The sequence below is a fragment of the Diospyros lotus genome, chromosome 7, assembly GCF_014633365.1.
Source record: "Diospyros lotus cultivar Yz01 chromosome 7, ASM1463336v1, whole genome shotgun sequence".
NCBI lineage: Eukaryota > Viridiplantae > Streptophyta > Magnoliopsida > Ericales > Ebenaceae > Diospyros > Diospyros lotus.
Genome location: NC_068344.1, coordinates 13,989,380 through 14,014,288, shown reverse-complemented (window position 1 = coordinate 14,014,288; position 24,909 = coordinate 13,989,380). Strand labels below are relative to the sequence as shown.

General features: G+C 40.4%; 1 protein-coding gene across 6 annotated transcripts in view; it reads left to right on the top strand.

Annotated features, from left to right (window-relative positions):
* Nucleotides 1-24,909, top strand: part of LOC127806010 (sulfhydryl oxidase 2-like) — a 53,082-nt gene that overhangs the window by 20,021 nt on the left and 8,152 nt on the right. For 5 of the 6 annotated variants that reach the window (XM_052342943.1, XM_052342940.1, XM_052342941.1 and 2 more), the window contains exon 9: nucleotides 5,660-5,700. In XM_052342943.1, the coding sequence (XP_052198903.1) occupies nucleotides 5,660-5,700 (41 nt within the window). Of the gene's footprint in view, nucleotides 1-5,659; nucleotides 5,701-16,383; nucleotides 16,458-17,496; nucleotides 24,433-24,909 lie in introns of those variants that run through there. The other variant, XM_052342944.1, reaches the window with a different exon arrangement.

The following is a 24,909-nucleotide window of genomic DNA, read 5'->3' as shown; positions in this document are numbered from 1 at the left end:
TATAAGGACTCGTTCCCATGTGATGAAGCATCTAGAAATTGAATTTGAAACCATTATGAATTTCTCTCTCAATTCCCTCATCTCTCTCTCTCTCTCTCATTTATATTGGTTTCCCTTATTCTCTAGAATTCTCGACCGAATTCTTGAGAATCATTGTCAGATCTCTAAGGATCTGACAATTTGGTATTAGAGCAAGGTTCGAGCCATAGTAATTTAGTAGGATCAGCGATGGGCAGAGGGGACTCGGATGAAGAATCTTGAGTCACAAGTGCAACAATTCCACTCGACAGTTATTGATTTGCAAGCTCAAGTGGAATTACTAGAAATTGGATCCAATCGGAATCATGAAACGATCATGGCGATGGATCGGAACCTCCTTGGGAGGTTTGGAGCAGAGGATAGATGGGATTAGGGAGGAAGTTGGAACTCAAATTCGGGACCAACTTCAAAATTTCATGGTTATGTTTACATGCCAAAATCAGGTAAGCCTATCACCTCCCGAAAGATAACGATGAAGGATAGGACATGTGATTTCACGCCCTCAAGGGCCTCTCCAATAGTAAGATTATCCGAGTGGAGGGTAAGGTTAAAGATAGCAGGTTAATGGTGTTGATAGATAGTGGAAACACACATGGCTTCCTGGATGAGGGTACTGCTAAGAAATTGAAGTGTGAACTAACAGGCACCCAACCCTTGTCTGTGACCGTAGCAAAACGATCACAAGGTGATGTGCAAGTTTGCTTGTGTGGGGTTTTGTTGGGAGATGCATGGAGAGACATTTGAAGCAGACCTAAGGCTGTTGAAATTGGGGAGTTGTGACATCGTTTTGGGAGTGGACTAGATGAAGGGGTTCAGTCCTCACATTTGAGAAAGAGGGCTGGAAAATGACCCTTACTGGGAGTCCAAAGATTGGGGTGTGCAAAATGATTACTTCAAGGAAGCTTCACAAGATCATAAAATCCAAATGGACTCAGGTGGCCCAACTTTTCTCCATCCATGCAATGGAGCATGGGAAGGAGGAGCTGGAGCTTGAGGAGGGGAAGGGAAGCGTATCAGACACACAGCATTGGTAGGTACATGAATTAGATTCCCTTCATAAACTCTTGCTTGAATTTAGGGACCTATTTGAAGAATCTCAGTCACTCCCACCTCACAGACACTATGACCATTCCATTGTCATGGAACCTAACATCGAACCTATTGACATTAAACAAAAACTCGAGATTAAAAAATTAATCAAGAACATGTTGACAAGGTCAATCATTCAACCAAGTCAGAGGCCTTATGCTTCCCCTATATTTCTTGTGAAAAAAAAAAAAAAAAAAGACGGGAGCAAACGTTTTTGCATTGATTACTGCTAGCTCAACACTCACACAGTGAAAAATAAATTTCCCATTTCGATCATTGAAGACCTCTTAGACGAATTAAAGAATGCAATGGTCTTTACCAAACTAGATCTCCGCTCAGGGTACCATCAAATACGTGTGAACCCTGATGACATCTCTAATACTAAATTCACCACTCATCAAGGGCATTATGAGTTCTTGGTAATGCCCTTTGACCTTACCAATGCTCCTGCCACATTTCAAGCCTTAATGAACCACATTTTTTAACCTTACCTTCAGAAATTCATATTGGTTTTTTTTTTTTTTTTTTTATGATATCCTTGTTTATAGCTCTTCTTTTCAGCAACAAATCCTTAGATTCAATCAGTTGTTTATTAGGAAATCTAAGTGTGCCTTTGCTTAGCCACAAGTGGAGTACCTAGGGCATGTGATATCTCTGGCAGGGGTGAGTACTAATCCTAAAAAAGTGGCAGCTATGTTGACTTGGCCAAGGCCTATGAATGCGAAGGCCCTGAGGGGATTTTTGGGCTTAACTAGATACTATAGATGGTTTGTGAAAGGGTATGGAGTAATAAGCAAACCCTTAACTAATTTGCTAAAAAAAGATGGGTTCAAGTGGAATGAGGAAGCAGGGGAAGCCTTCATGCAACTCAAAAGAGCTATGAGTGAAGTATCCACATTAGGGCTGCCCGATTTTTCTAAACCCTTCACCCTAGAGACTGATGCAAGCAACACAATGGTAGGGGAAATCTTATCACAAGAGGGAAGACCATTGACTTTCATTAGTCAAGATCTAAGCCCTAGACACCAAGGGCTGAGCGTATATGACAAATAACGCCTAGCAGTCCTAATTGCGGTTGAGAAATGGAGACATTACTTGGAAGGGGGTGCAGTTCACATTATAGAGACAGATAAGAAAAGTTTGAAATTCCTCGTACAATAGAGGTTACATACACATCTCTAGAAGAAAGGGATGGCATGGTTAATGGGGTTAGATTATGAAATTCAATATAGAAAGGGAAGGGAGAATAAGGCAGTAGATGCCTTATTCAGATGTATAGAAGAGGGATCAATGGCATCTATTACAGCAATAGTCCTTGATTGGTACTAGGAAGTTTCTGCTAGCTATAAAGATGATGTATGGGCAAAGGCAATCGTGGAGCGATTGGTGTTAGAACCCAACAACAAACTCGAGTTCACTCTAAAGAATGGGGTGTTGAGATATTAGGGAAGGCTAGTAGTGGGCAACCGGGAGGAATTGAAGAGCAAGATCCTAGAGACTTTACATGGATCCTCGCTTGGGGGCCATTTCGGGGTACAATACACCTACTAGAGGGTCCAACAATTATTCTTTTGACCCAAGTTGAAGAGGTGTGTAATGGAGTATGTAATGAAATGTGACACTAGCAGGAGGTGCAAGCATGAGACACTAGCTTGACCTGGGGTACTCCAACCACTCCCCGTTCCTACTTAAGCATGGACTAGTATATCAATGGACTTTGTGGAGGGATTGCCCAAGTCCAAAGGCAGGGATTGCATTTTGGTAGTGGTGGATAGATTTACTAAATCTCCCATTTTACTGGACTGACTCACCCCTTCACAGCACAAGAGGTGGCCCGCCTTTTCCTAGACAGAGTGGTTCAATTACATGGAATTCCCTAGTTAATAGTATTGGATAGAGACAAGGTCTTCACTAGCTTCTTTTGGACAGACTTGTTCAGGAGTTTGGGAGCTAAATTGCATATGTCCTCAGCTTATTACCCTGAGTCGAACGACTAAATTGAAAGAGTGAACCAGTGTTTGGAGACCTATTTGAGATGTTTTTGTTCCCTATAGCCTAAAGGGTGGCATTGTTGGCTATCTTTGGCCCAGTGGTGGTACAATTCCTACCACCACAGTTCCATTAAGATCACCCCATTTGAGGCCTTGTATGGGTATAAGCCTCCTCTACTACTTACCATTGTGAGGGATATCACAATGGATATGATGGATTCCTACTTGCAGCAAAGGCAACAGGTGCTCAGGGTATTGCAGAGAGAGCTGGCAAATGCTCAGAACAAGACTAAGCAATTTGTTGATCAAAGAAGGAGTGATAGACAATTTGGGGTGGGAGACATGGTTTATCTCAAGCTCTGACAAGCTCATCTAAAAGCCTTGGCTCCTAGCCAGCACACCAAACTCAGTTCGAATTATTTTGGCCCCTATCCTATACTAGCATGAATAGGGAAGGTAGCATATAAGCTTCAACAACCCCCTGATTCTTAGATACACTCTCTGTTCCATGTCTCACTGCTGAAGAAATCTAGAGGAGCCCATGCAGCAAGTATAGCTCTACCTATCCTATTACTAGATCCTACAGAGGCTTTAGAACCTGTGGCTATCCTGGATAGGCGGATCATATACTGACAGGGAGCCCTTTGATGCAGGTCTTAGTTAGGTGTTCCAATCTCCATCCGGAGAATAGCACGTGGGAGTACCTTCCTAACCTACTCAAGCAATTCCCCAAGGTGGCTGGCTTATTGTGAACTTCTTGTGGACAAGAAGTTGCTGAAGGAGAGGGGAATTGTCACGGGAAGGTGTTGTTACAGGGGTGGAATTGTAATTAGCCAAGTTGTTAGAATAAGCGGGAATGTTAGGCCGGTAGGCCTAATTTTGAATTTCTTTAAATTCAAACTACTTTGTAATTGAGGCAAGTGGCCTTTGGTGCCTAGGGGTGAGCTGGATCAGTATAAAAGCACACTGATACCACTCTCCCGATCATCTTTGAAGAATTATCAATAGAATTCTCTCTCTCTCTCCCACCAATTCTCTCTCTCTCTTTTCCTTTCCCTCTCAATTCTTCCTCTGTTTCTCTTCCCCAATTTCCCTCAACTATTCTTTGATCTAGGAGAATGGCCCCTTGTCAGAATTCAATTCTGACAATGTTCTATGTACAGGTAGGACTGCATGTTTATGTATCAAAAGTTTAGGTTATTCAATCAGACACAAATACCATTTGGTTGATTTATCAGCAAGAAGCGATTAGACTGGCTGAATTTGATTGTTGAATAAAAAAAACATGATGTGAAGTGATTTGTGAGAATAGCTATTTATCTCAGTGGTATGGAGCCAGTGATCAATTCCTTAAGAGGGAGGGAATCATATGATCATTCATTACAATTGGAGTTCCCTTTATAGAATGCTCTGGACCTGAGGAAGTTTATATCAGTTGGATAACTTTCTTAACTACCAACTGAATTATAACTAACTTAAAAACAAGTATCAACTAACTCCTTAATTGACTATAAAAAAAAGTTAATAACTCCTTAACTATTCCCCAAATGACAAGCAGTCAGGCCCTCAGGTTAGCATTCTGGCCCGACCACTAATGAATTCCAGTTGACCGAGTCACCAACCATTTCTGGTTTACATTAAGCTCTTGTCAGCAGACTGATTTTATGAGCCCTCAGTCAACTGAGTTTCTTTGCAGTGAACCTGTTAAGGAATCTGCTCTTCTGTAGTCTACTGGCTGTGAACCTCCAGTCTGCTGAGTTCCTTCCCTTTTTCATCTGAATTCTAATCATGTATCAGTTTGACAACTGTGCTATGATGGATTAGAGATGAAATTCTTAAGGGAGTAAGATAAAATTCTGTGGAGAGGATTCTAATTGCACTGTAGTTTCCAAATCTATCATTTTACCTCTACAATTTAACACCCATAGCAAATCATCTTGTACACTGTTAAAGTTCACTTGAAATACCTCTTTCAGAATCTTTCAACTTAAAACACAACACAAAGGTTTTTGGTTTAGCAGACCCTGAATTAGAATACGTGAAAGCTAAGAAAACAAGGGGTCAATGAGGATATTATGCAACACACCCAAGTTAGGGCTTTTTTATGGGTTAGATTGATTAATTGTAAATGAGATATCTTTAGGACATCGCCCATGGAATTCTGTGTTAGCACGGGTCTGCTATGTGGTTGCAGACTATGTAACCTGGAAAAGTTGTTGGTTTCTCTTGTAAAGAGCTGTAAACTGGAATTTCCTTTTCCAAACTATAGCTTTTACCTGGTTTTGTTACAATCTCATTCTTAGATGCTCTTCTGAACTCTCATACTTTTTTGTTTGCCTGATTTCTTTTGTTTTTAAATCAAGCAACTAATGTGGAACTGTTATATATATATTTTTTGTACTTTGCTCTATCATCAATGTTGCCTCCTTAATGATTATATGGGGTGCCGATCTGGTTTTCCTTGTGCTTTTATTGTTTTAACCATGACAATATTATGAATGGAGCTGTTACTGATTCTCTCAATATGCCATTCCTTTCAGATGTTTTGCCGCGGCAGCAGGAATGGTACTAGAGGCTTCAGGTAGTATTTCATTCTTATTGTTGTTACATCATTTAGTTTGTCTTTTGCTGCATTAATTTTAACTTGTTCAAAGTTGATCACTACATAGAATATTATATTTAAAGCACAAGTTCTAGAACATAAGAAATTTTCCAAGAAGTGTGTTGAATTGGCACAAGTATGTCACCACGCACCCAAGACCAGGGGGGGTGGTGAGTTGGGTGATTTAAAAATTAAATTGAGTTTTACAAATTTTGGCTTGAAAGTTGGTTTTAGGGCAATGAAACAGTGAGTATGAATCAATATCTGTAAAGTTTGAAAAAATCAAAGCAAGGAATGAAATAGGCTCAAGAGATTTATAGTGGTTTGGCTTAACACGGCTTAGTCTGCTACCTCAAATCCTCACTAAGGATTTCAAAATTCACTAAAAGTTCCTATTTGAAATCAAGTAGGCCCTCTAGCAACTGGTAAGGTAAATGCTACCTCTTTAGGTTGCACGGAAACAGATGCGGGAAACGTTTTCGATACCAAATGAAAATGGGAAATTACGGTGGTGTTCTCTTTGTATTTTAGTTTTGACTTTTGAGTTATGAATTCATTTTCAGTTTTGTATTTTGAGTGTCTGTTTTGAGATTTTTGAAAATGCGTTTTTTTTGTTATTCTGAAAAACTATTTCTCAAAACAGAAAACTAGAAAACGCGTTTGCTTTGAAATTTTAAAAACAGTTTCTTTTTTGTTGTTATGATATTTTATTCAATGACTTTGATGCAAAGTAAATTATAAACATTTATTAGTAAATTGTAAATTTGATTCAAATACTTTAAACTATAAAATAAAATTCAAATAAAATAAAAAAAAATAAAAAATAAGTCTTAAAAATATTATTAAAAAAATTAATAAAAAAACATATTACATATTCAGTTTAATATTTATATAAAATAAAACAAAAAAATCAAATAACACAAAAAAAAAAAAAAAAAAATCACAAGGGGAGGGGAGTCGTAGCAATCGACCCATCTTCTTCCATCTCTTAGTTTAGGGTTTTCTGCGCATCCTAGTGCCGCCGCTGCCTTTTTCTTTCACTGCCGGCCGCCTCTGTTTCTCCTCTTCATGGCCGATCGCCCCATCTCCTTCCTTACCCATCATTGCCGTCGACTTTATTCCTAAACAATGGCCACAGAGGTTGCTGTTCGAAAGGAAAGGGGGGAGGAGACCAACGCCATGGCCGAGAAGGAGCAATTCAACTAGTTGGCCATGGCAGTGGCTTTAAACCATCGATTGACGAACTATAACGAAGAACAACGATGATGACCAAGACGATGACCCACGATGAAGAAGGTAGCAAGGCCCATGTTTGTCGGTGACACCGATCGGATCTGGTTTCTGCCATGGTGAGAATAGAGGAGAAAGGAAAGAAGAAAGGAGAGAGAGGAGAGATGTGGGTCTGCACAGTGGGGTTGTTTCTGCCATGGCAAGAAGAGAGGAGAAGAGAAAGGAAAGAAGAGAGGAGAGAGATGAGAGATATGGGTTTGCGAAGTGGGGTTTTGGGGGGGGGGGGGGGGCACGTTTTTCGTGTTTTGGTGTTTTGGGTTTCCTTTACAAAATTTTTCCTTGTTTTCAAAAATGTGTTTTTGAAAATATCAAAGTGAACGCGTTTTCAATATTTTGAAAAATTGAAAACTCAAAATGGGCTGAAAACAACAAAAAGAACACAACCTACATTTTCCCAAAAAAGTAGGAAATAGAAATGTGGGGTAAAGTGTAAATTAAAAAAAATATAGGGCTTTTTTTGTAAATATAATTTTTAATATAAAAAATTATAAAAAATAATTCAATTTTATTACAAATAAACATAAACAATAGACATAAGTTCCACAATAATTACTAGTCAATATATTTTTCTATAAAAAATGAGAAACACCAATTAATGATATTATCGCTGTAATTAATTTGGAAGTAAACCAAGAGCGAATACATGCTAGTGTCAGTGTTATGACTGTAAGCAAACTGAATTTAATAATTAAAACTAAAATATGTAAAGGATTTTATTTAACATATATACATACATATATATACATTCATATCATCATATTCCTTTACTTTTTCAACAGTCTATACATACATACAAGATATTATATTATTTATTATTTAAGTGGGTTTCTTTCTCCAAGAAACCTTATTTCTCTCTTTCTCTTCTCTCTTCTTTTCCCTTGGCCGCCTGTTCCTCTTCTTCTTTAGCAATTGCCTTGCATCTTGTCGCTGCCTCGACTCTCGTCGTCTCTCCTTTCGTCATTGACCGCCACAACACCCTCCCTCTTTACTGCCTCTGCACACCCCTCCCTCTATTGTCACTGTCGACCCTCTCGTCGCTGCCTCTTCTCTCGCTACCGACCCTCTCGCTGCTGCTTTGACTCTCGCCGCTGACAACTGATGCATCTTCTCTCTCCGCCGCCTCTCGCCACCGCTGCACACCTCTCCCTTTGTTGTTGCATCCTCCCTCTTCGTCGCATCTCGTCACCAGAAACACGTTGGCCATTTTATATAATTTACAAAATGGCCCTGGAACGTTTCGCAAATTACAGAAACAACCAAAAAAATGTTTCGAGTTGTTTTTTCCGTTTTCGTTCTTTAGAGCTCTTACTTCCACCCAAGTAGGGCTTCTAGCAAAACTGCTAGGAGAGTTACAATAAATGATTACAAAAGAGATGATTTGAGAGATGAATCTCTTAGTTATAATGTCTCTAAAATAAATACACAAAGGCTTAAACAAGATTTTACAAATGATATATGTAGCCTTGTTTAAGAGAAAAATTGAAACGATTTGAGCACTCGATTAAAGGATGAGATCACTTGAATGGTTTGAATATATACATGCCTTCCTATCAATTTAGGAAGTTCCTAAAAACAAAATAGGATAGTTTTGAAATCTGGTTTTGGAAACTTGTACATATTAGGATACAATAAGATATAGAAATTTATAGCATCTAGAAGATACATTCTCTAACTTAGAAAGAAAATATAATCAAGAAATCCATCACAATCAAAGTGATCTAATCTTGTTCAAGAAAAGGACAAGATCAGTCTCCCAATCATTGACACTCCCCCTCAAGATTGAGAATGGATGTCATCCATTCCATGCTTGCTGATCATCCTTTGACACACGGCTGCAGGTAATCCTTTAGTTAAAATATCTGCCAATTGATCATTAGAGGAGATGTATGGAGTACAAATTAGGTCATTATCCAACTTCTCCTTGATAAAATACCTATCCATGTGATGCATAGTTTTGTCATGTTGGACTGGATTGTGAGCAATACTTATTGCTGATTTTTTATCACAATAGAGTCTCATAGGTGTTGTCCACTCAATTTTCAGATCATTAAGCAATATTTTCAACCATAGTAACTTACACACTCCTAGTGCCATAGATTTGAATTCGGCTTTTGCACTTGATCGAGCCACTACACTATTTTTTGCTCCTCCACATCACAAGGTTACCACCTAGGAAAGTGCAATAGCTTGATGTGGATCTCCTGTCCACTATGGACCCTGCATAACCTGCATCCGTGTAAGCCTCTAGTGACATGCATTCACCTTTCTTGAACATGATTCCTTTCCTGAATGTCCCCTTCAAGTAATGCAGTACCCTACACACTGCCCTTGGGTGAGTTTCTTTAGCGTTGTGCATGAATTGACTGACCACTCCTATTGCATATGCAATGTTTGGCTGAGTATGAGGTAGGTAAATTAGCCTCCGCACTAGCCTTTGATAGGATCCCTTATCAACTACACTGTCTTCAAGAACCTTTCCCAACTTGTGATTAGGTTTGATTGGAGTATCAGTTGCTTTACAACCTAGCAATCCAGTTTCGGTTAGGAGATCCACAATATATTTCTACTGAGAAATAAAGATGCCCCCCTTTGAGTGTGCTATTTCTATGCCCAAGAAGTATTTCAATCTCCCCAATTCCTTTATTCCAAACTCATTGATCAAACACTCTCTGAGTTTATTCCTGCCTTCCTCATCATTTCCGGTGACTACAATGATGACCACATACACTATTAACATTGTCACTCCCCCTGTGGTTGAGTGGTGAATGAATAGGATATGGTCTCCTTGGCTTTGTCTATACCCTAGGGTAAGCATTACTTTTGTAAACTGATCAAACCAGATCCTTGAGGATTGTTTTAGTCCATATAGTGCCTTTTTTAGCCAGCACACTACCTTCTCCGGAGTGTTTAGGCCATATCTTGGTGGTAAGTTCATGTGAACTTCTTCTTCTAGATCCCTATTGCAAAAATGCATTTTTTACATCATATTGCTACAATGGCCAACCTAGATTAGCAACCTACTTGAGTAAATTAGGAAGATATTCCCAAGTGCTGTCCTCAACTGTATCATCTTGCTACTTGACCAAAACTTGGATAAAGGGTGCCCCCTGCTTGTATATGATCCTTTTGTCCATTATAGCCTTCGGTTCTACGGCCTTACTGATCTCTTTTGGTAGTGTAGGTAAGGAAGGGCTCACCCTTTGTGTTCCTATAGACTTCTTCAAGAGTGAAACGTGGAACATTGGGTGGATGTGAGAGTCTTCTGGGAGCTGCAGTCGATAGGCCACCTGACCAATTTTAGATAAGATCCTACATCTCCCGTTTATTTAAGTTTATTAAACTCCTCTATGATGTCCAACATCCTTTTGCACTTTCTCAGCCATCACCTGGGATTAACTCCCTCAAATGTTTGAATCTCCATCTGGGGCATGGAAAACCTTGGGTGTTGGTGATTGATAGGGCCATCCCGCCCTCTTTCCATCAAACCTAACCCTTCCTCTAGGTCCACCTCAATCTCAGAGGTGCCATGACCCCGATTCATTCTATTGTCCCTTAGAATGGGCTCAGTCCTCGCTCTAGGAGAGAAGTCAGGGGATACTCTCACCGTGTTCTAGCGAGTGGACATCATTATGAACTGTTGCATTTGAGCTCCCAATTCTTCTTGCACCCTTGCAATCGACCCATCCAGCCTTCGTTCCAATCCTTCCATGGAACTCTCCACCTTGCGATCCATTGCCATGATCACTTCATGATTCCGAGTGGCTCCTAACTCTTGCTAGTCTACCCGATTTTGGAAATCGACCATAGTCGAGCTGACTTGTTGCAATTGCGACTCGAAACTCTCCATGCGGGTACCCTCCGCCATTGGTCCAACAATTGTTGTCGAAGATCGTTGCTCATTGTCTCTCTTCCTATTCGATATGAATGGGAAGATGTTCCCAAAGGAACAGAGTACTAAACCGAGGAAAGAGAGAATTGAGAGAGAGTAAGAACAAGGGAGAGAAGGGATAAAATATTCAGATATTCTTCATTGATACCCAAGGAAATTGTTAGGAGACGATTTATACAGCTTGCCAAGGTAGATTCTTATAGCTAGACAGTTGTAACTTCTACTGCCAGCTATATTCACATGCACGTGGATTCCCTAGGCTAACAATCTCTAACAAAATTGGAATTATAGTGGTAAGTAAAAATAACAAGAAGGAAATTATAGCAGTAAAAGAAGTAAGAAATTAAGAAATTGAAAATTCTTCCTAGGGTCAAGTTCATAGCGTGACAGTTGAGCTACAGGCAACTCTTGGCTGTGAAATCTGGTAAGTCTCGTTCAAAAATTGAATGGTGAAGCAGACCGATGAATTCCATTGGTTGCACCGGAGTCGATAGACATAATGGGCATGTTCGTAGCAGCTGATACTCAGCTACTGCATTTGACTAGTGAATTTCTGCGATTGAGAGAGTGAAGCGAAGTAGATCTTCGAACCTTGGCCTTCGACAGTCAATTAGACATAGGAAGTAATGGCGGATGGAACAAGAATGACGCAAATGGAGGCACAACTTCAGTAAGTGACAATGGCCACGTCGAACGTGCAAATGCAAGTAGGAGCCATTGATGAGGTGATAGATCAGAAGCTGGATCATGTGTTCTTTCACATGCACAAGGAGATGACAAGGCAGATCTGAGAGATCTGAGATCAAATGCAAAATTTCATGATAAGGTTCGCTAAGCAAAATCTGAATTAGAATTCCACTATCAAATCTTAGAGTTAAACTCAGGGAGATAAAACTTCTTTTACGAAAATGGATTTTGGAATGTCTTAAGGAAGGAAACAATAATACGAAGGACGTTGTTAACAAAGCATTACAGCTTCAGGAGTTCTTGAAAATGAAGCAGCCTAAGGAGAAGTCAAGATTGTGGAAAACTGATTCACTGCTTACTTTAGATTTTGAGCAGAAGAAGAAGAAGTATTCTGATTTAGGCAGCATTGACAAGAAGGATGATTGCAATATCGGAAATACTATTAGCAGTGAAAAGCACTATTGTGAGGGAAACTATAACGGTCAAGTTGTTTGGACAGTAGGTACAAAGGAACAATCTGATTCCTTTGTAAAAGAGGTCCATGAAGAGGATATTCAAGATAATATTAGTGGAAGTTTAGATCAAGAGGTGACTGATTCGACCAATCAATTCCCAAAATTAAAAGTAGAAAATGGAGAACTTTCAAAGACTCAGATAAAAACTATTGGATCTTTTGAAGTTGAAATTGATTCGGCCTTTTGCAATGAACAGATAGTGATGTGAAGGAACCAGTTGCAGTTGTCAAGGCTAATGATGTGCCTAGCGAGAGGTTCCAGGAGGGAAATAAGAAGCTGTTAGGTGAAATGGCAAAGAAAGCAAAGTTTATTGCATCATCCCTGGTGCCGAGTCCATTATTTGAGGGATTGGTTAATGTCCTAGATTGGGACTTGGGGAGCAATGGTTATGGTAAAGGAGGTCCTCAAAATATCGTTCTTATGCCTAGGGCTCTGTTGCTTTTGGTCCAGGAGGAGGTTGTGAGAAGATCTCCTATTGGCTCTAATCTGTATAGGAAATATCTCCTTGGAGGAACAAATTCAAAGTTTCAAAACAAAAATTGTTACTTTAAGTTGCAGAAGTTCGTCCTCAGTTGAGATATTTTCTAATGTTGCGAAGGTGTGTGGATTTGATAAGGAAGTATGGGGTCAACTTGTAATTGAAGGACAACCACAGAAAAGAATAGAAGTAGGCTGTATGGTTGGGACTGAGGTTTTGCATAAGTTGGACAATGCTAATTCTCAAGGAGGGTTACAGTGTTTTGTACTAGTAAAGCAAAATACTGTTTTGGAAATGCAAGAGAGTATGGCTTCAGCAAATAAATATCTAAAGTTTTTCGGTGGAGAACAAAGCTCTTGCTTCTTTGTTGATTCTTATTCCAGCTGGCCAATTCGAATTTCTGTCTACTGTATTGGAGGATGGACTGATGATTGGGATTGTTGTCGTAGGAGCTCCTAGTTTTGATGCTTACAGACATCTTTTGTCTGAGTATCCAAGGCGAGTCCACATTTCTCCATTGCTGCATCTAAGGGTTATTGCAGGTATTTTTGCACTAGAAAATGGCAGTTGGCCTGTCCAGAAGCCATTAACTGCAGCTAAGTATGTGGGTTTAACATCCTTACCTGTACTAGATGGTGATGACCTGTTAAAGAAAGCCACGGACACAGTTAGTCATTCCTCCAAACTCCAAACAGCCAACATTGAAGCAGCAGATGTGGAAATTTTGTGTGAATAGCAGTTGGCCTGTTTCAGCTTCTAACTATGACAACCAGAGAGTGGTTGCTTCTGGTTTTCTTCCAACCGATGAGTATATGAGAGCTGTTGACAATTTGTTGGGCTTACGGAAGTTTTTCAAGCTTGCTCCAATCAAGCTGTGGAAGAGAAGGAAAAGAGCTAAGATTGGAAGGCTGTAGTGTCCCGAAGCTGTTTACTGCACTATTACTCCATCTTCATGAGAGTTGTCTTGTCAAGTCTTGCATTTCTTGAAGACAAGAAATATTTCATGACAGGGGGAAATGTTAGGACCCTAGGATGTATAAGAGCTTACGGTAGGGTTGAGTATAACAAATCCTCCCCCAGGAGGAGTAGTTAATTCTGTTGTGTTGTTAGGGTAGTTATATTGTATTTTCTGTTAAGTTGTTGTAGTAGCTATATAAATTTACTAGCTGTTGTAGTAGGGATTATCCAGAAAATATCAATTGAAACATCTATTCTCTCTCCCAAACTCTCCCTCTCAGACCTATCTCTTCTCCCCCTCAGCTTCTCTTCCTATCTTTCCCCCTTCTGATTCTCCCTCTATTCTCTCTCAATCTCCCTGTTTCTTCCACCTCTTTCTATTTTCCCCTTTGTTTCTCAAATTCTGCCCTACTTCTTCGTAAAATTGGCCCTAATTCTCTGTTGAAACCCTAGGGTCATGACATGGCATTATTTGGATTTTTCATTTTCTGTTTTCAAAGATATAAAATATATTTCATTTTTAAATTCCAAAGACAGTTTTTCATCATCAAAACAACATAAGAAACAAAACAACAAATTGAAATTTGCAAGATGATTATCATCACTGTTGCTTTGAGAAAGAAGTCATTTCTTTGTTTTAGTAGAAATGGTGTTATGGCAGTTCATCTTCCAGGTTTTTGAGTTTAGTTTTTGAATTTAGTTGTACTTAAAGAGGAGGGGAAGTTAATGAAAGCATTAAGCAGAAATTCCTTCAAGGTTGAGTCCCTTAAACTTAGAGATTCAAGAGTTCTCTCCAATGAGCTCTTGTTTGCAATTATCAATAAAGGCCAAAAATAGGTCATAAGGGTAGGAAAACACATAAGACAATCTTTCGATTAATTTTTCTCTCAAAGTTCAAGTATGTCGCCCCATAGCTCGATCATAGACTTGGGACTGTAACATATGCTTGCTCTTTGGCAATGATAATCTAGTTTTCCTGCCAATGGAAGGGAAGATGCCTATGAATTTAAGATCTTTTTGTGATGGCAACAGTGATATATTAATATTGTCGTGAATCAAGGCATAAAAATCAAGAAGATTTGCCATAAATTAAGGCTGATTTGCCATAAATCAAGGAAGGATACATTAAGAAGATTGATAGTAATGTTCTATAAAGTTAAGGCTGTCAATTAGGTCTATATTTTTGTAAATAGAAGAGTACTCAATTAAGAGAGATTCACTTCCATATTTAAGAAACTAATATGTATATATGGCTATCAAGTAAATGAACAGAGTGGATAATTTTTTTCACATGGTATTAGAGCTTTAGGGAACCTTTCGTAAAGCAACCTTTTTTTCAGTCTTCATTGCCAACCGATTTCCGGCAACCTTCATTATTGCAACCGCACTTATTGATCCATAGCTCTTTCTTAGTCTTTCCTTAGCCTTGTTTCTCCACTCAATCAAGATGTCTACTCATATGTTATGTACCTACTTAATATGATGTACATGGGAATAAGGGAAAATACCAGCTGAGAAGCCACATGCTTTGTATGACTGTAATTAGGCAATTATTGCCTTTTGGCGGGAAACAACTACCAAGAAGGGTTTGAAAATTCCTCAATATATCTTATCATAGAAAAGCTGAATGGTAAGAACTACCAAGAATGGGCCCAATCCATCAAGCTGGTCATCGACGGCAAAGGCAAACTGGGCTTCCTTACCGGCGAGATCAAACAGCCACCTTCCAAGGAAGTAGCGACCTTCTAGAAATGGCGTTCTGAGAATTCCCTCACAACCTCCTACTTGATCAACTCCATGCGACCAGTAATCAGCAAAACATACATGTTCCTGTCGACGGCGAAAGATGTGTGGGAAGTTGTTCGCGAAACCTACTCCGACCCCGAGAATGCCTCTCAAATCTTCGAGATAAAGACTTGGCTGTGGCAGATGAAGCAAGGAGAAAGAAAGGTGACAGAATACTACATAGAGATGCTGGGTTTATGGAAGGAACTAGACCTCAACTGTGAAGAATCTTGGGAGTGCACGAGTGATAGTGTGCGATTCAAGAACAGAATGGAGAACGAGAGTGTACAAGTTTCTGGCTGGGCTCAACAGAGAGCTTGACGATGTGAGGAGCAGAGTCTTGGGTCGCCGGCCATTACCTTCCATTCGGGAGGTGTTCTCCGAAATTCGGCGTGAAGAAAGTAGAAGGAAGGTGATGTTGAAGGAGAAAATCGCATCTGGGCTTGAAGCTTCAGCCCTTGTAACCCGTGGTCCTCCCACAGGATCTAGGCTGAGACAAAATAAAAGGCCATTTTGTAACCATTGCAAAAAATCAGGCCATTCCAAAGATACCTGCTGGGTTTTACATCCCATGGGTACCAGGCCTTGGCTGAACAACAAACAGAAATAGCCCATCACACTTAGTCGGCCTCTATTGGGGGGTTTTAACCCCGAGCAACTTGAGAAGTTATATACTCTTTTTTCGACCTTTTAAGCCTTGGGTCAGTCTTCTACTCTGCCCATCGGGGTCCTTAGCCCACAAAGGTACTTTTTTGACTGCTCTTAGTACTACTTCGCGCCATACTCTCTGGATTATTGATTCTGGTGCATTCGACCATATGGCTGATACCCATCATTTATTTTCCACATATTCACCTTGTGCTGGTAACATGAAAGTAAAAATTGCAGATGGTACTTTATCCGCAATAGTTGGTAATGGGAGTATCCGTATCTCTGAATTTATTACTTTGGAGTTTGTCCTTCATGTTCCTAATCTGTCTTATAATCTATTGTCTATTAGTCAGCTAACCAACCAATCTCATTGCTCAGCTACATTTTTGTTTTCCCATTGTGTCTTTCAGGACCTATCATTGGGGAAGACAATTGGCAGTGCTAAGGAATGCGAGGGACTACTACTTTGATGACGCTCACATGAGTAAACAATGTTATTCTCCTATTTGTAATTCTGCATCTAGTCCTAGGGGTAGTGATCTTTTGTTATGGCACAAACGAATGGGCCATCCAAGTTTTCAATATTTAAAACATTTGTTTCTTTCACTTTATTCGAATAAAACTCCCTTGGATTTACAATGTGAAGTTTGTGAACTTGCAAAACATTCTCGCACTACTTTTCCCTCATCTCCTTATAAACCATTGTTGCCTTTTACTCTGATTCACAGTGACCTTTGGGGGCCTTCACGAGTTTCCAATAGGGCCCACACAAAATGGTTTATTACCTTTATTGATGATCATTCTCGTCTCTGTTGGGTGTATTTACTACACGATAAATCTGAGGTTAGTTCTGTCTTCATGAACTTCTACACTATGATTTACACCCAATTTCACACAAAAATCCAAATTCTTCGTAATGGCACTGAGTACTTCAACCATTCTTTGGGTCCTTATCTTCAAGACAAAGGTATTATTCACCAGAGTTCTTGCGTTCACACCCCCCAACAAAATGGGGTTGCTGAACGGAAAAACCGGCATATTCTTGAGGTAGCTCGTGCCCTATTGTTCACCTCTCACATGAAAAATAATTTTTGGGGTGATGCCATTCTAACCTCTGCATTCCTCATCAATCGAATGCCTAGTCGAGTTTTCTCATTTGCATCCCCTCTCCAAAAGTTCTAGGAGATCTTCCTGATTCTCGACTCAGTTCATCTCTCCCGTTTCGTGTTTTTGGGTCCATCGTGTTTGTCCAGATTCATGCCTCCCAACGTACTAAGTTGGATCCTAGAGCTCTCAAATGTGTCTTCCTTGGTTCTCCCCTACTCAGAAGGGTTACAAATGTTATGACCCTCTTTCACAGAAATTATATGTTAGTCTGGATGTCACATTTTTTGAGCATACTCCCTATTACTTGCTTCAGGAGGAGTCTTTGAGTGAAGCTCGACCCTCAGACATCGACTTCGATGTTGCGATCTTTGAGTCTACCCCTTACAATACACCCTCTCTTTCTTTGTCCAACGCAGAAGGAATCTTGAACTCAAGGGGAGGTGTGGGAAAACAAACAGACAGTGAGACACTTGTCTACTCAAGGAGACCTAAATCAAAGCCCAATGAGACTCTCGCATCTGAAGCACCAAAAGAGTTTGAACTGGTGATAGCTCCGACTACTCATGAGACAAAACCCAATCCTGACCAGGTAAAAAATCTCGATGACTTACCCATTACTCTTAGAAAAAAACCTCGTTCATGTACTCTCCATCCTATCTCAAAATTTGTATCTTACAATGCTCTTTGTGCCAAGTGTTGTGCTTTTACGTCTAACCTTGACAGAATCCAGATTCCTAAGAATATTCAAGAAGCTTTGGAGATTCCAGAATGGAGAGAATTAGTGATGGAAGAAATAAGTGCATTAGAAAAAAATGGAACTTGGGAGGGATGATGTTGCCAAGGGGGAAGAAACCGGTCGGTTGTAAGTGGGTGTTCACGGTGAAGTACAAGGCAGATGGCACAGTAGAACGGTACAAAGCCCGCCTAGTTGCAAAAAGGTTCACTCAAACATACGGTATTGACTACACCAAGACATTTGCACTAGTAGCAAAGCTGAATACTATATGGGTTCTCTTGTCCTTGGCAGCAAACCTGGATTGGCCACTCCATTAGTTTGACATCAAAAATGCTTTTCTGAATGGTGAGCTAGAGGAAGAAGTATTCATGACACTACCACTGGGATTTTATAAGGAGGGAAAAGAAACCAGAGTATGTAGGTTGAAGAAATCTCTATATGAGCTCAAGCAATTACCAAGAGCGTGGTTTGATAGATTTGCAAAGGTAATTAAGAATCAAGGATATCAATAGGGACAGTCAGATCATACCATGTTCTTCAAACAATCCAATGATGGAAGGAGGACTATTCTGATCGTGTATGTCGATGACATCATACTCACTAGAGATAACATAGGAGAGGTGGAGAGATTGAAGAAGGTCTTAGCCAAAGAGTTTGAGGTAAAAAAACCTAGGTCAAATGCGATATTTTTTGGGAATGGAAGTCGCCAGATCAAAGAAGGGAATACTAGTCTCCCAGAGAAAGTATGTTCTTGATCTTTTGACTGAGATTGGTATGCTTGGTTGCAAGCTAAGCAATACCCCGATCGAGGTAGGGAAAAGAATGGAAGACGTTGGAAAGCCTGTGGATAGAGAAAGATATAAGAGGCTAGTTGGTAGATTGATCTACTTATCTCACACTAGACCTGACATTGTTTTCGCTGTAAGTGTGGTCAGTTAGCATAGGCATTCACCAAAGGAGAGTCACCTAGAAGCAGTATATAAGATTCTCAGATATCTGAAAGGTTCTCCAGGGTGAGGTCTATTCTTTAAGAAAGGAGACAGTAAGAAGATAGAGATCTATACAGATGCAGATTGGGCAGGCTCAGTATAAGACATAAGGTCTACTACCGGCTACTGTACCTATGTTTGGGGAAATCTAGTAACATGGAGGAGTAAGAAGCAGAGTGTGGTAGCCAGAAGTAATGCCGAAGCTAAATTCAGAGCTGTTGCACAAGGGATGTGTGAAGGGCTATGGTTACAAAAGCTTTTGGAGGAACTACATATCACAGTAGAGTTCCCCATCAAACTCTACTGCGACAACAAAGCTGCTATCAGTATTTCCCATAATCCTGTTCAGCACGACAAGACTAAACATATAGAAGTTGACAAGACATTTTATAAATGAGAAAATTGAGAAATGGACAATCTGCATGACCTATATTTCTACTAGAAAACAATTGGCAGATATATTCACTAAGGGGTTATAGAGGTCTAAGTTTGAAGAGTTTATTTGCAAGTTGGACATGATCAACATTTATGATTCAACTTGAGGGGGAGTGTTGAAATTCTGAATGATTTGAAAAGGATTTGGAGGAGATTGTGGTAAAAGATTGAGATTGAGTCCATAATAAGATCCAATATTTAGAATGTTTAGGCTGATTATTTGGGTTTAATTTTATGTTTCCATATTTGTTCTCTATGTACATGTTAAATAGGGACCGAGTATGAAAACAATATTTGAACTAATTGAATAAAAGTGTGGTTCAATTTCCATATTCTCATCGTCTTTAGCAAGTCTCGCCCATTTTATACTCATGGATACAATACAACTCCCAAAACTATTGAGCCAACTTGCACCATTTAACCTTTAATTGCGTTTTGATGATTGACAGAAGGGATATTTTCCACTAAAATCATTTCTCAAGTAAGAATAAATGCATAAACAATATTTTTCCAACACGTGGACTGGAAAGTCGACTCTTGGCACAGAAAGTCTACTCTTGACATGGAAAGTCGACTTCTACATAGCTTTAGTCAACCCAAAAGAGAACTAGATATGCAGAGTTGACCTGGTCGAGAACCAATCTCTAGACACTCGACTCCCGGTCTTAGAAATCGACTCTCACCATACTAAAGTTGACTCCTGAACTAGGAAAGTTGACTTTTCAAACCCAAAAACGCGAGGAATGAAGACGAGACCGAAGCAAATGCACACAATATCAACAAATCTTGCATTGCTCTAACCTAACCAAGAAAACGCCATTCCTTTGAGAGAAATAGGGTGAACCAAGACCTCGTTTGAGACTTCCAACAAGAGTCGCCAACATTTGGGAAAAATCAAAGGGGGTTAGAAAGAAAGGAAATGAAATCCACAATATCCGAAAATGGGGCTTCAAGAGCACATCAACAAGATGAAAGATTCATAAATACTGAATCAAAAAGGAAGGATTTACTGTTGTATTAGAAAAAAGAAAAGGAGAAGAAATGGAAGTTGCAATTAAAATGGAGAAAAGGAAGAGAACTTGCCTTGATGATTAAACTCAAAAGGAGGAAGCAACCTACTGAAAAATCTGGAAATCCCACCATTTGAAGCTCCAAGCCAAGAAGAAGAAGAAGAAGAAGAAGAAGAAGAAAGGAGAGAACGAGAGAGAGAACGAAAGAAGAAGAAGAGAAGGAAGAAGTTGAAGTAGGGGGGAGGGCTAGCCTGCCCACCATTTTCACCAACTCCCCCATTTTCTTTATCTTTTCTTTTCCTTTTTCTTTTATTCCACAATTCAACATATACACACACGCACACATATATTATCCCTTTTTCCATTCTTTTAAATAAAATATAAAACATATACACACACACGTCATTTATTAACTCGTAAGGGGAGTCTACTGTAATTATAGATAGTAAAGGGGTGAAAACAGTATAAATTGAAAGCTAGCTGCAAAGGGTTGTACTTAGTTGCTGCATTAGCAGCTGGTACATTCACATGCACATGTATGCAGTTATAACACATGGGAGGTTAAGAATTCAGCTATATATAGTGTTGATTTCTCTTCCACGGATATATTAAAAATATGAGAATATTTTGATCTCTCTCTCTCTCTGATTTATCTCCCTTATTTCTGCATTCTTCTCTCTCTCAATATCTTTCCTTCTCTCTCGATCTTCCTGTTTGATCAAGAACCATTGTCAGCATTTGAGAAGCTGACAACACACTCGGTGGCTTCTTCCAATCCAAATCCAATCCATTGCTAATTTTGACTTATCAACCATTATGCACATACCTCATTTCTTGACTTTTCAACATACTCACATTCATGCTTTGACTTTTCCACATTATATTATCTTTCATTATTTTTGCCTCTTTAACAACACAAAATGATTTCAACATAGCGATCAATTAATGGCAAAAATTATAACACAACGTAGACATATTGATAGCACGCCCTAGGCTTGCTAACGGCTTGTTACAATAGGATATTTATCAGGAAATCTAGGGATTCATTCATAAATATGAGATGGTGAGATATTAATGAAGATATGATCTTTATTAAATATTGTCATGAACCTAGGGTTCATAACGAACTGAAATTGGCATTTGGAGGGATCCAAGAGGCTTAGGATTAGGGACAGAAAGTTTAGAGGGATATTTGGACAAAAATGGGGAAGGATGTAGAGAGAAATGAGGGAGAGATAGAAGAACAGAAGAGTGGAAGAAGAACGAGAGAGGAAGAATGGTAGAGAGAAAAAATTAGAATTTCAATTCCATAATTTTTCAGCATCCTAATAGCACCCATGTGCTCTAACAACTTGTAAAAATATCATAACAAACCATTGGAACCTTATTACAATGATGCCTTTCTATTATTCCTTGGGTCATGACAATTCCCCCCCTATTGAGAGAGTTTTTGTCCTTAAGAACTTGCAGCAACTATTTATTACTTTTCATCCAATACTCGCTTTCTCAATCCGTTTCATTCTTCTTGCTTGCTGGCATCTTTTAGGCCTCTTTTTCGTTCTTAGGTTTCCAAGATCCATCCCAAGCATACTTTGGCCTAGTGCTTCAATTGAAGAAATCTGATCGAGTTCAAGTTCGATGCCCCCACCTTCTGTAATAGCTGGCCGACCAAAATCGGTCTCCCTTTCCAATACAAGGATGGATAACGAATCTACAGCCATAGTTGCCTTTACTGTGTTCCTATTCAACCCATGGCCAATCTCTGTTGCAAAAATATCAACATCTTGGAAATATAGTGGTAAAGAGTTGTAGACTTGCCTTGGGTGCTCAAACCAATGCTGTTTGTGAGCATTGGAATTAGGGGCTGTTGTGATTTCAATCCTTGATTTATTAGCTTCCAGCTCTTGTAAAGTGTGATCTTTACAGATCTCCTCATCCAATCTACTTTCATGTTTTGAATCCTTAGTTACCATTGATAAATTGGCTTTGATTCCGGCAACAACTTCCTTATTATTGATTGATTTTTCCGTTGGTTCCTCTTGATTCCATGCAAGTAATCTAGCAGCTTCTTTTTCTCCGTCTTCGTCGAGATATTTCTCTACATGCACTTCTCCTTCAAAAGGATTCGTGGGCTCCTTTTGATCTACTGTCCTATCAACTTGATCAATATAATTTTCCTTGAGATTATGCTTTTCACCACCAAAGTTACTCTCAATATTGCAACCATCTTTCTGGTCACTGCTGCCTTCGTCAAAATGTTTCTTTTTCTACCCAAAGTCTAGAGTAGGCAGTGAATCGATCGTTCGTAATCTTGTCTTCTCCTTTAGCTACTCCACTCCTAGGAATTCCTCCTTGTTAAGATTTCCGTGATAATCATCAAAATATTCCATCGAAAAGTTGTAATGATACTTCTTAATAAGTATCATCGCGAACTCTTGTAACTTCTCGCGGAACATACTGTTAGGTCACCAATACGGCAAACATACCAAAGGCGTAACAAGGATCAAGGGAATATGGGTGACACCGCAAAGGGGAGTAACGGCCAGCATGTGCGTCAGGGGTAGAATAGGCACTTGGCTGGTTTGTGTAACAAACCAGCATGTGCATGGGCTGGAGGGATAACAACCTATAAAAAGGAGGTTAGAAGGGAGAGAAGGGGGAAGAATTTGGAGTTTCTGGTAGGAGAGTCCTGGGCCTCTCGAATGCCCACTTTTGTTGCTTATTTCCATTGTTTCTCCTTGTAATTGAGAGTTGCAATATAGTCGAAAACTCACCTAATTCTCTGGAAAATCCTACCTATTGTGTTGAATCTCATCAATTTGGTATCAAAGCATTTGTCGATCACCATGGTGAACTTAACAGAGCGGGTAGGGGACCTGGAGGAGAAGGTAGACACGATGAGGGGCGAGATTCAAACAATAAACCGCAACGTAGTAGAAATGCTCGAACAGTTTGCCATCTTGCGAACAAGGTGGGACGAACAGGAACGAGAGAGAGGAAGGCTAAGGCCCATGGGGGTGGATGGCCAACGGAATTTACCCCAGATTCCGAAGTGACCCCGGGGGGCGGCATGAACCACGGAATGGAGGGGGGCATGAGTGCTGCATGGCGTCAGGAAGGGAGAGGTCGGCGACCGGTAATGCCAACCTTCGTGGGAGACAACCCAGACGATTGGATTTTCAGGGCGGAGAGGTACTTCTCGATCAACTAGCTGTCCGATGATGAGAAGATCGAGTCCGCCGCGTTGCGCTTCGAGGCAGGGGCCCTCGCTTGGTTCCAGTGGGAGTCTAGGCGCAGGGGGATCCACAGTTGGGAAGGGCTCAAGCAGGGAATTCTCAACCGATTCCGTTCAACTCAAGAGGGGTCGCTAGAGGAGAGGTTCTTGGCTCTACGACAAGATGGTGATGTCAAGGATTATCGGCTGATGTTCGAGACTTTGGCCGCTCCAGTGTCGGACATCTCTGAGGCGTTCTTGGAAGGCCATTTCATCAACGGCCTTAAGCCAGAAATCAAGGCGGAGATCAGGGTGCTGCAACCTCGGGGGTTGGATCGGATCATGATGATGGCGCAGTGTATCGAGGATAAAAATGCAGCCATACTCAGCTGCAGTAGGGTGTGCGGACCAGCGAGGAGCAATTTCCCTACCCACTCTACAACTGACGTTGTTCAAACCCTTCCCATACAATCAAGAAGCTCGACTCCTCATTCGAGAGTCTTTGGTCAGGTGAGCAACAAACTGCCAGCGGCTAGTAGTGGCAGCAATGGCTCTTTTTAATGACTCAGTGAGGCCGAGTGGAAAGCCAAAAGGGAAAAGGGATTATGCTTTCGTTGTGATGAGAAATATTCAGTTGGGCACAGGTGTAAGAACAAGGAGCTACACGTTATGATGATTTACGATGAAGAAAGGGAAGAGGAAGGAGCCGAGGTGGAAACAGGAGATGGAAGAGAAGAAGAAGAGGAAGTTGGGCATGGCAGTGAGGTCATCAAACTCTCCATGAATTCAGTGGTGGGGTTGAGAACACTGCAAACAATGAAGCTACAAGGGGATATAGAAGGGCAACCAATGGTAGTACTTATTGATGAAGGGGCAACGCACAACTTTATAGCTGCAGAATTGGTGCAGCAGTTGGGGTTGCCAAGAACAGAAACTACTGGTTATGGGGTGATCATGGGGACATGAATGGCGGTGCAAGGGGCCGGCATTTGCAAGGGGGTGAAATTGCACCTGCAAAACTTACAAATCATGGAGGATTTTCTGCCCTTGGAATTGGGTAGTTCTAATGTAATCCTTGGGATGAAGTGGTTGGCAGCAATGGGGAAGATGAGAGTGGATTGGATGGTTTTGACAATGAAGTTTCAGATTGGGGGATTGGCTGTGACCTTGCAAGGGGATCCCAGCTTGAGCAAAAGCTTGGTATCCTTGAAGGCTATGATGAAGGCCTTCAAGGAGAATGGAGGAGGAATGTTGCTTGAACTTGGGACGTTGGCAGCTGAATACCATGATAGTCAGGTAGAGGTTCCATTATTCCTAAAGGAGGTGTTAGCCAAGTTTGAGGAGGTGTTCACAACACCTGAAGGGCTACCTCCTCCCAGAAAAGAGGATCATGCAATCAACCTATTACCAGGCACAGTACCGATTAGTGTGCGGCCCTATCGTTA